The sequence below is a fragment of the Micromys minutus genome (assembly GCF_963924665.1).
Source record: "Micromys minutus genome assembly, chromosome: 27".
NCBI lineage: Eukaryota > Metazoa > Chordata > Mammalia > Rodentia > Muridae > Micromys > Micromys minutus.
Window position 1 is genome coordinate 10949387 of NC_137962.1, and position 12239 is coordinate 10961625.

The window sequence follows — 12239 nt, forward strand, 5'->3', positions numbered from 1 at the left end:
GAAGTATACAACTAAAAATTTTAGGCCACTTTTAGTGCAATATTTTTATGATTGGTTTATTAGTAGTGATCGTTACTAATCTCCCCGTGTCAGATTTCTAAATCAAAATGTATCGCCATATATATTCAGGAAAACACATAATCACAACTGTGATCAGTATTGTTAGTAATTCCTCTAGGCTCTGCAGTTACCTAAAAACAGCTTGTGTCTCTGGCCTCCACTACAAGCCAGGAGCCAGGCCTATCAGAACATTCCTTACCAGGCCAGCCTCTTCTCTTTCTCTGTTCCTCCTTCTCTCTGTGTCCTTCTCTGTCCTTTCTTTGCCTCTCCTCCTTCCCCAGGTCCCCTTCCCTTCCTTCCAATAAACCTCCTTTATGTTAGGCCTGTGGCATAGCCTATTCCTCAGGGGGAACACCTTGGCCAGTCCAATCAGGTACTCCTTCCCATCACATCACACCACCGTTTTATAAAACACAAGTATAGAACTACAGCATGTGCAGAGCTCAGCACCATGCAAGGAAGGTCGGGGCATCCACCGAGCGTCTTGCAAAGTATCCCGTTTGGAATCATACTTTAATTTGCTTTGTATTAGTGAAAGCTATGGCCCCTATGGGTCAGCTCTGAGACTAGGAAAGGGTGGAGAGGGACTGTGCGTACCTGCCTCACCTGCTACCTAGCCTTGCGTTTTCCCAAGTTTCTGACAACTATAACACTTAATTTCTTGACATCTGTGCAAAGTCACTCTTCAACCCCAGCAAATTAACATAATTCTCTATATTTTGTTTCTTTGGAAATGAAAGTGTTTTAAACCGTGATGACACTACACAGGAGAAAGCAAACCTTAGAAAGGAAGGCAGATGTTACTGGATGCTGCACACTGAACTCCAGCCCTTCCCAAACACCACGGCCTTAGAACCCTTGCATACAGTGATGTGTTCTGACAGAATACTAGGGGCAGCCATTGCAAAGAAGCCAAGTCTGACCTGTTATTTTAAGGGTAGATAAGGAGAACAGAACTCATGGGATTCTCTAGAAGTCATACTGGTTCCTCTGGGCCACCCTGTTTTTCTTTACCCAATCCTATTCCCAGGGTTGACCCATAGGGGGTCACATAATAGACCCAAGAGCCCTCTGGCTTCAAACTGTGTCTAGCCACTGGAGGCACCAGCAAGAGGTGAAAGCAAAAAGAGTAGAGTGAACATTTATTCCCAGAGTCCCTTGCTCCCAACTGACCACTGAGTGACTTCAGCTCAGCCCCCAACTATAACAGAGCCCCAGAATTTAGCACGACTGACTCCATGATGGAAGTATTATTAAAGCCATAAAACTCCAAATGTAGACAGCATCACCTGCCAAAATAAAAACAAAAACCTTACCCATCAAAGTCCATAGTTCTGGGAAAGTCTCTAAATGCACTAACCTTGTCTGTTGGCTTCTACATTTCTGCTTCTGGCTAACTGTTCTTGTTGGCTGAAGTATGTCAATCCAGAACATGTGTTTTGTGCTTAAAAGCTCACCCTGAGAAAGGCACGGCTACACTGGAGTCTAGGATACCCAGTGTAGTCACTGGCCAGGAAAAGAAGGCATTCTGTTGGTTTACACCTACTGTGTCCAGGTACTCTCCTCTGGTGGATACTCCACAACACAACCCCATGGAGTTCTAAGATCTCCCAACCCTATACCTCCTTGGACAACATGACCCCTGTAGCTCCTCTATACCAGCCTTATTTCCCCGAGCCTCCAGCTCATTCCACACTGCTCCTGTTTACTTCTCCACAAAGGCAAACATTATTGCTCCATGCCTCTGTGCCTCTGGTGATTCCGGGTCCTCAACAAGCTGCCCTAGATGTCTAGTTCTTCTGCTTCCATCCATTCCCCTGGACCATCGTTTCACACCCTAAACTACTAAGGACATTGATGTGGAAGCCCTGTACTAGCATGTTGGCTCAACACTCTGACAGGTGGCATTCTCTTGCATATGTTTAGTCAACCAACTTGATCCTCTACCAAAATTAACTTATCTTTTCTACCAAACTTGTTTATCACCCTGGGTATCTGAGATTGGTAAGTTTGCCACTGTCAGCACAAGCTCCTAAGAACAACAAAGCCAGCCCCTCCTTCAGTATCTCTAAAATGGTTTCCCTTCTATCAATCTTAGCCACTGAATCAGACACCTCCGAGTCCTCCATGGGATCCGGTTGTGTTGTGCCTACTGTATGGCTGCTGGTTCCACTGTAACTGAACTGACACTATGCCCTTTTCCCATGCTCCTCACACCTCCTCAAGTCTTCAAGTATCACTTCCATCTCCACACTTCAGAACCAAACTGTCAGCTACAAGGCAGGTCCACATCACCCTTGCAGCCCTCCAGCATGTCCTACCCACCATCACTAGGACATGCCTGAAGTGTGGCAGACTTTTCTGCCTGTCCAGTACTCTGAGGACTTTATGGCACAAACCTCTGCTTTGTGAACACCATTGAGTCAGCAAGTACCCAAGATACAGAGAGCACGCACTTGATGATTCTAGGTCATAGCAGAGGTTCAAAAGCTCCCATTCTTCTTACCCTCTTACCTATAAGCATGCATGCACCCACACATTCACTGTCACGTCTGCTGAGTGTCCCCTTACACTTGCACAAAAGGAACTGCAGTATTCTGCATTGTTCACTGGATTGACTCACATAAGATCTCTCTCTCTCTCTCTCTCTCTCTCTCTGTGTGTGTGTGTGTGTGTGTGTGTGTGTGTGTGTGTGTGTGTGTAGAGGATTAATTCAGGAAGAAGACCCACCCTGAATGTCAACCTATCTGCCTTACTGGTTTGGGATCTGGACTGAAAATAAATGAGAAAAAGAGAGGGTGAGCAGCTCTGATCACTCAGCATCCTGATCCACCCAGATGTGAGCCAGCAGTTCACCATGACACCATAACGGACTGAACCTTTCAAACTGAAAGCAAATCCCTTCCTACCTTCAGCTCCATAAGAAACTGTCACAGCAGTGTGCTAGCTGATACAGAAGGATGCTAAGCTGCAACAGCTCTTCAGTTCCTGTTGTGCTGATGTCTTCTGGCTCTTTGCTCGCCACCCCTCCTCTGCCACTGAGCTTCCTTGTCTACACAAGTTAGCCATACACAAAGGATATGAATCCACATTTTCCATCCTTTAACTCCCCACAGAAGGTCACAGAATGTCGCATGTCTTCCTGACCAGTGTGTCACAGATTGTAGACATGAGTTATTTGAATTGCACTAATGTTCGAAAGCACCTATGCTAAACTGCCTCAGAACTAATTAAATCTCAGAATGCCCTAGAGAGTCAAATATTATCAGCCACATTGAGGAAAAGCCCAGAACAGTTGTCAGAACAGCAGACTGATAAGGGATTATATTCTGGGACTCTGCCACCAATTTGTTCTACCCTGCTAATACAGCAGTTTAGGAAATTTCCCAGCTCCACAACAATCCTTTCTAACCTGCTGAATATACATCATTCCTTCCCTCTTCCCTAGGGCTTTCTCACACCTCACTGTCTCTCCCTTGTGCTGAGGGAAAGACAGGTGAGCCCTGCTTCTAACAGCTTCCACAGAGACTGCAATGAAAATGTGCCCAGGACAAGCAGAGGCTTCCATGCAGCATGCCCCTCCCCAATACTATATACTCACTGAGTGCCACCCAGACCTCCTCTCAGGGTGAACGTGCTCCTGCTTCACCTCCAGGTTTGGCACGAACCATCAAGCAGCAAATGTCTATAGACCTTTCTCATTCCCCCAACCCTCCACTGCCACAGTATGCTAACTCACACCCCACAAACTACTGCAGGAAATCCCCAAGACGCCCCATTAGCGGTGTGGTCCTGCCCTCCACATACGTTTCACTCCTCCATTGTATTTCATGAATCTGAACCCTGTTCTACTCCACAGACACTTAGCTGCTCAAAGAATTGGATGTGTCTAACGCAAGTATGATCCCCAAAGTCGACCTTGGCACACAACAGCAGCAGCATAAGCTCAGGGGTGTGCAGAGGAGAGACTGTGTGCTATGAAGGCTCCCTTAGCACTGAGCTACAGCAGATTTCCTCTACATCTTAGAAGCCTACGTAATTTGAAGGGCTGCCAGCCCCGGACCTCGCAGCTCAGAGAGACGGCCACAGGAACACATAGCAGTCCTTTGGCCCTGGCTTACAATAAGTAGCAGTTGCTTGTGTCACGTCCAAAGAAAACTGTGCTGGCCCTCATTCAGGGACCTCGTTCCCTTCTGCCAAAGGAGCCACTTCCTCAACACAGTCAGAAAAGACAAACAGCTATCTTTGTTCTCATTAATAGACCAAAGTGCATGCTGGCCTTCAGGTTCACTCAGTATCACAAGTACCTGTGGCTCTGCCTGTCCCCTATCCTTCCAGAGTAAACAATAAAGACTGCTGAGAGTCACTCTCAGACAAGCCAAGGGCTCACACGGAGGACTCTTGGTCAAGCCTACATGCTGAAGCAGAAACCAGCCAGCCACCTGGAAAGGACACTCCAAGCTGCTGAGCTGTCTGCAGGCTGTGTAGTCTGCTCCAGACTTTCCACTTTTATGAGGTGGGCTTTGGTGGTGCAGCTGGCTTTGAGTCGTTTCTGCTCCTATAAGTAACCTCAATAAAATTTACTGGTTTACCAAGTTGACTTGGTTGGTATCCGTGTCTGTGTGTGTGTGTGTGTGTGTGTGTGTGTGTGTGTGTATACGTACATACGTACCTACTGCATCTGTTCCCTAGGGGACTCTAGCCAGCCCAAGCATGACAAAGAGCTTTGACAAACAGGCTCGTTCCCTTTGCCTTGCTTTAAAAAAAAAAAAAAAAATGTATTAGATTACATTCCTAAACCTAGGCCCCAAAGCCTGTTTCCTCATTTGGTCACGTTCTCCTTCTGAGGCTAACTACCAAGGTCCAGCTTTCCAAGTACCAAAGTAATCAAAAGTCCCCTTTGGCTCACCTAATTAACATGCCCAGCTAAAATTAGACACCTCATCCTGACACAGAGGTCCGCTTTTACCTTTACACACTGCTATTTGCCCACAGGCCACATCAGCCTCCACTATCCAGAGGAAGTCCTTGGTCCTCTAAGATAAGTACCTCTTCCCTCTCGCCCTGGTCTCTTCCCCTTCTCCCACTTCTTCTATTTCCTGTCTTTGTCTCTTAGTCTCTGTCCTTTGTTCCTGGGGTGTTTTCAGCTGCTATCTTTTCCTAAGGTTCCCTGAGTTGTTAGAAGGAATGGCACGAACAAAGAGCAAAGAGAAACAGCCTGAACCATCATCACCTCCTTTCCCAAGGAGAACAGTGTGCAGGTCAGAAGGCTGCCTCCCAAACCCTTGGCACCTGCAAACTCTCAAATGAAGTTCAGAACCCTGTCATCAAGTCTCCAGCAACTGTCACAAGTAACTGTGTCACAAGGCACAGAGCTGAAGGAAGTACAGACCAAAACTCCATGGAGAACACAGGGAATCTTCAAGAAGAGCTAGAAACTACAGTGTGTTCTTCTATGGGATGTGTTTAACACGAGCAATGGGAAGCTTTACAGTTCTCCTTTCAGGGAATGACTCCAGAAACAGGAAACTTCAGGGGCTCAGAAGCCACTTTTACAAGCTTGACATACTGATTTCTGTAGGCTGAAAAATGTTTTTCAAAAACACCAGCTGTTCCTCATAACAACAGGGGGTAAAAACTTTATTCCCAGTTCCTCTTACTATTGAAATGCAGAATAAAATAGATAAATGTTGAATATGTATTCTAAGTGTTATTTTAACTTGCCAGGGTTCAGAGAAGAGAGAAAAAACATGTATTTTGTTTTCTTCTAATTGCTTTAACAAGCTATGGAGTCAAGGTCAATTTCTGAAATGTCACTGAAGTGTTCTTTATAGTGAGTGTACTGGAAGAATTATGTGACTATTTTCCAATTGTAATGCTGTGCTTGGCAGCCTAGGGAGCACCATGTAGTGTATGGAACTAAGCCCCAGGCAGCTGGACATAAGGACACTTCTACATACCTAAGAGGCATCCACCCAGACCAGAGATGGAGACAACTAGCCCTCTACCCTCCCATTATTAATTTTCCCAGGTATCTGTGAAATTAAAGTCCTTTTAGGCCACCAGGATCAATGAAGGATGAGGATATTTTCCATGGGACTTATTACTGTGTACACTGATGATCCTGGTAGGAAGACAGGCCTGCCTGCCTCCCTATAGTCACTGCCTAATTCTCACAAAGTGTACTACAAACAGGAGGAAGCCTGCAGAGGAACTTTTATTTCTTACTAAGGTACAGGAAAATGTCCCTGCCATAGGCATGGGGAAGGAGCATGCCTGCCTCCCTAATGCAGAGATAACAGTGATTTTTAAGGCAGGAATGTGGTAGCACAGGACACAGCCTAAAACAGCAACAAATCTTGCTGCTCACCTGTCCCCAAATAAGTAGGGGATGCTGGATAAACACCTCAGCTAGACTTAAATTCCTCAGGGACTAAATTAGAAAAGGAGTTTAAGCACCCGTTTTTTTTTTTTTTTTTTTTTTTTAAACCAACCTTACAGGATCACATACTGTGTTGTTCAATTTACACAGCATTCTGAAAATGACAAAATCACAGATTTGGAGACTAGATCAGTGGATGCCTGTTAGGAGACCAATGTGGGTAAAGGGGCAGCAACAGGTGAGCTTTGAGGGAACAAGGCAACTCTGCCACCTGCTGGCAGAATGGCTGACAAATCTATGTGGGCAACAAGTGACCTGAACCACAGGGCACACTGGGCTTGTCAATACTCCTTAGCTTTGTGTGAAAAAGTAGGAACATGGGACCATTTTGCACTGTCTTTGAAACTCCAAAGCACAATGTTTATTTTTAAGGGTTTTTTAGACTTTAAACTGCAAGACCCTGTCTTCTCTGTAGACCTTATATTTTTAAATATTTCATTAAATATTTATTAAAAATTCCTTCATAAGAATATATATATACATACATATATATGTGTGTGTGTGTATGTATGTGTATATGTGTGTATATATATGTATCCAGTAGTGAGCAGTGGCTATAGAGTAAAAGTTTTAAAGCAGGATAACTACTGACTCCGAGGAGGCAAAGGATGCAGCCTCAGCTGGAAGGGAGCCAGGGCCTAAGGCCTCTGACAACACCAACACCCACACATGCTGAAATGTAAAGCAGTCCTTTTTCACCCCAAATTTCATGATGAGGCATGTACCTAAATCAAAATGGTGTGCAAAGACTAATGATAAAACTGCATGTTTCATGATACTGCATGAAGCAATACTAATGCCCCTCAACTATGAAGAAATGTCAACAGGCTTTTTAAAATGACAACAGTTGGCACCTGCTGATCGTTTGTGGTTGGGACACCTAGCAAAACAATCACAAGTACCTATATACAGACTTTTCAAGCTGGAAGTAGTCACACATTCCTCTAATTCCAGCACTACAGAGGCTTAAAAAAGCAGATCTCTTTGAATTCAAGGCCACCCTGGTGTACATAGCAAGCTCCAGGCCAGTCAGGACTATCATCTTGTGAGCAATCTCCTCCCTGAGGCATGCCCCATGCCTTCCTCCAAAGGTTGACAACTAAATGAGGCACTCACGACAGAACCCTGAGAATTGCTCCTGAAATAGAAGAGGTACTGGAGAACAGATTGTTTGATAGTGAAAAAAATATATAGTCTTAAAATGTATACCTGAGAACATACTGTTTTATAAGCTTACTTAACACACACACAGAGGATAGGACACTGTCAATAGGATAAAATGGCAGCCTACAGATTGGGAAAGGATTTTCACAAACCCTACATCTGACAGAGAGCTAATATCCAAAATTTATAAAGAACTCGAGAGTTAGACAAAAACAACCCAAATACCTCAGTTTAAAAATGGGTTACAGAGCTAAACAGAGAACTGTCAACAAAGGAATCTCAAATGGCTTAAATAAATGTTCAAAGTGTTTAGTCATAAGGAAAATGTAATTCAAAACAACTCTGATATTCCATCTTATACCTGTTAAAATGTCTACGATCAAGAACTCCAGTGCTAGCACTTACTGGTAAGACTGTGGAGCAAGGGTAACACTCCCTCACTGAGTACAACCACTTTCAAAATCAATCTGGCAGTTTCTCAGAAAACTGGGAATAGTTCTACCTTAAGACCCAGCCATACCACTCCTGGGCACATACCCAAAAGATGTCCCACCATTGCACAAGGACATATGTTCCACTATGCTCATAGCAGCCTTATTCATGATTTCCAAAGACTGGAAAACAATCTAGATACCCCTCAACTGAAGAATAGATGTTTTTAAATGTGGTACACCTACACAATGGAATAGTATTCCGCTACTAAAAACCTAGACATCATGAATTCTGTAGGCAAATGGATTAGACTTAAAGCCATTCAATGAAAGGGGATGCCTGATACTGTATACCTGGCTAATTATCCCTGGCTTAGGAGCTCACAGACCCTAAAGGAGAAACTACTACCATATCTCTAAATCAATATATCTTCTTACTGTATTCTAACCACTTTTTATGTCCACAGGTAAGTGCAGCTCTCACCCCTCATCAAAGAAGCTTCACTTTGCAGCAGGTGAAGGCTACTATGCAGACACACAGCTGATAAAAATACAGAGAACAAGTAACCTTGGGGTGCTCGCCCTTGGTGGATGTATCACAGGACAACCATAGAAGATGGGGAGGAAGTAGGGGGAGGGAGTAGGCAATGGACCAGGATGCCTGCTCTAAGACAGTGTTTTCCAGACATAATAGAAATGCTGCCCCAGTGAAATCTCAAAACTACGGTTGCCTAAAACAGCATTCATAATTACCATGGCAGCTAACATGCCAAAGGGATAGTGGAAATGTTTCAAGGCCTCACCCCTAAATGAAGAGCTAGCTATAGGCAGTAAGGGAACATTTAAAGAGGGAAGATCAACTTTCTCCAGAGACCTTTTCCATATAGCTTAGCCAGTCTCAAGTGGTCAACACTAAACCTATGTATATACAGATAACACTAGTGAACTTGATAGATGTCACACACACACACACACACACACACACACACACACACACACACACACACACACCAAAAGTTAAAACATTCAATGCGGCTTCCAGACCTTTATGGGCCATAAGCTGGTAGGAGCTTTTTAGGGAAAAGTGTAGTACCATATATTTTCTGACTAGGCAGATCTATAGTCAAGAATTTAATCACATGCACAGACACATATGTAAAGACCTTTATAAGAAAAAAATGGCAATAAAAATTGTATTGTGTGTCCTGGCTGGTCTCAAAACTGAACTATGGGGACTGAAGATGATGCTATAGTAGCACATAACAAGGTATAGAAAGAGAGATAGGTTCTATATACACGAGAACTTATTACTGTGTCCCAAAATTAAACCTAGGTCCCATAATCAGAAATAATTCAGTATGGTGAAAGATGCCCTGATCCTCGGAAAAGGTCAAGCGCATGGCAGGAAAAAGCCATGGAGCTACAACCAGCACTAATGGCCGACAACTAGTTCTTAGAAGGACCAGGTAGAAGCCAAAAAGGCTGCTTTGGACAGAGCTGCTGAAGGAGCAGCAGCCTTGAGTAGAAAAGAAAAGAGGAGGTAGATGTTCATGCATTTGTATGTGTCTGCACATGGAATGTAAAAGAGACAGGTGATGAGATGGAGAAGCAGAGAGAGAACAATGGTTCCCATAACCCGCATCAGTGAATCACAGAGCCAGGGCTAAGTTTCAGCTTCAGAGATGGTATGACCTTATCCTAAGCAACTTCTCCCTAAAAGTTTCCAAATGACTTTAGGTTCCAAGGTGAGATAAAGACACCCCCCCTCCCCACACACACACACACTGAAATCTCACACTGAGGGACAGCAGCCAGCCTACTACTATGTCAGGGTTCTGTTAGCACACAAAATGGCAAGGATCACATGATCACCTAGAGCACTCTTTAGGGGATTGGAAAAATGTTTTCATCAGGTGCCACAGATGCTGGCAATGAGCCTCAGCCACCCACCTGGACACCTGTTAAGTATAAATGGATGGATTACTTAATAATTCATCCAATCTGTGCTGAGATTTTGCATACCAAGCATCTTGCTACATCAGTGGGAGACATTTACAGTAAAAAAGAAAAGATTAAAAACAGCAATTCAAGAGGGTATCCTGGAGTCAGACACCAAGCAGATGTCTTCCCTTCTCGGTATCCAAGTGTGCTGTCCTTAGAACACAGGAAACAAAAGAGCTGTAACCAGCGGGCTATAACAGCTAGCAGCACAAGTGTACGCTGGGTCTTCTGACATGGCAGCTATATGCTAAGCTCCACAAAAGTCCTATCTTGTTTAACACTCAAGCACACAGCATCTCAAGCAACAAGCCTGAAAGGAGGCATCAGCTGTCCCACTCTTGATAGAAACCTGACATGCAGCACTAACCTGCATCTCCTTCCTCTTCACCCAGATTCAGCACAATGATGCAGATGTGCTTGCGCAGCTGGCGCGTGTTGGAAAACTTTCGGCAGCACTTGCTGCACTCCAAGCTGCTAGGGGCCAGTCTGCTCCCTTCTTCTGGAGCCAGGGGACCATCCTCACTGGGGCTCATGAGGTTTTCTATGACCTCCCCTTCAGTGCTGGGCTTCTTTGTTGAACCCTTAGGCCTGCCTCTCTTCCTCTTCATAACCAAAAACTCTGCAAAACAAACAACAAGGCAGGAGGCAGTCACATGAGGGGGCAAAGCAGGACAGTTATTCAACTTCTTTATGTAGGAATGGCCATGTGTTTTATTAAAATAAGAAGTCTGAAGCAGTTCCCCAAATTACCAGCTGCAAGTATCTTTAATGTTAATGCCGATGTATCTATATCTACTAATGGTAATTGATTTTGCAATATCCTGCTTCAAGATTATCAACTGGACAAAACCTTTGCATGCACTCCTTCAATAAAGCTGGAAGGGGCACAAGTTCATACGGTGGCTGGAAGTACACAAATCCTGTCCCTTATTAATCCCTGCTTCCACTCCAGTTCTCAGAAAGTGCTTCAAGACTCCTTTGTAGAAGGTTTTCAGGGACTGCTGAGAGTGACACATTCCGAATGAATTACACAATTATTCTGATTATGTCAATGACTCAAATTGTCCTGGTAAAAAGAAGAAAAAATTATTATAATGTAAAGCCACAAATTACAGGGCAAAATATAGTATTTTTCAAGTTGCCTAGTGACCTGGAGATTTTTAAATAGCATGATCAGAACTGCTTCGAAGTGAGTTCCAAACCATGCTACAAAGCATTCTGGTGCTCATCATGAAGACAGAATGAAGGTGGAAAGAGCAGGGAGCAGGGAAGAGGTTAGAACTGCATATACAATCATGTGAACTGGGACTGACACGGTCTATGGCTGTGGTGTGCCTGGGAAGGAACCTGAAGAGGTATAGCCCCAGACTGATGACATCCCCAATGCTAGAGCTATCACTGGACAACCCCTCAGCATTGAGGAGTCCCTGGGTCTGACAACATCTTGGGTGAAGGCTTGGTTGTGAAATGAGGAGGGCCCTAAAGACCACCCACCAAGGACTCTTCCAACTCTCAATAAAGGTGAGACTTGCAAAAGGAAACACCAGTCTCTTTATTCAACTTAGCACGGTGGAACCCTTTGATTAAGGGAGTTACCCAAGCCCTCGGGGAAGGAGGGAGACAGGAGCAGTCTGCAGGGCAGAGGAGCATGACTGTGGTGCTCCGACCAATGCAGCCCACCTCGAGCATTCAGGGACACTGCAATGGGGTGGAGAGCATCCTGGGCAGGGAGCATCCTGGGCAGGGAGCATCCTGGGCAGGGAGCATCCTGGGCAGGGGGCATCCTGGGCAGGGAGCATCCTGGGCAGGGAGCATCCTGGGCAGGGAGCATCCTGGGCAGGGGGCATCCTGGGCAGGGAGCATCCTGGGCAGGGAGCATCCTGGACAGGGGGCATCCTGTGGGACAGAGCCTCTGCAGAGATACAATGCCAACCACAGATCAGCACTGCCTGAGGATTCAGACTTCAATCTATCTCATTAGGGCATGTGGTGTGGGTAAAAATGGGAGGAAGCAGAACATACAGACATGAAGACACACTAAGAGACCAGACAATGCAGCCAACAGACTAAAGCCCTTTGGTCCCTTTGCCAGCCCTAAATACCACCAACCAAGGACAGAGGCTGTGTTTGAGGAGGACCAG

General features: G+C 44.9%; 1 protein-coding gene across 2 annotated transcripts in view; it reads right to left on the reverse strand.

Moving 5' to 3' along the window:
• ZFAT (zinc finger and AT-hook domain containing) overlaps window positions 1-12239 on the reverse strand; it is a 162403-nt gene that overhangs the window by 111472 nt on the left and 38692 nt on the right. For both annotated transcript variants that reach the window (XM_080938952.1, XM_080938951.1), the window contains one exon: window positions 10466-10717. In XM_080938952.1, coding sequence (XP_080795078.1) covers window positions 10466-10717 — 252 coding nt within the window. The remainder of the gene's footprint in view (window positions 1-10465; window positions 10718-12239) is intronic.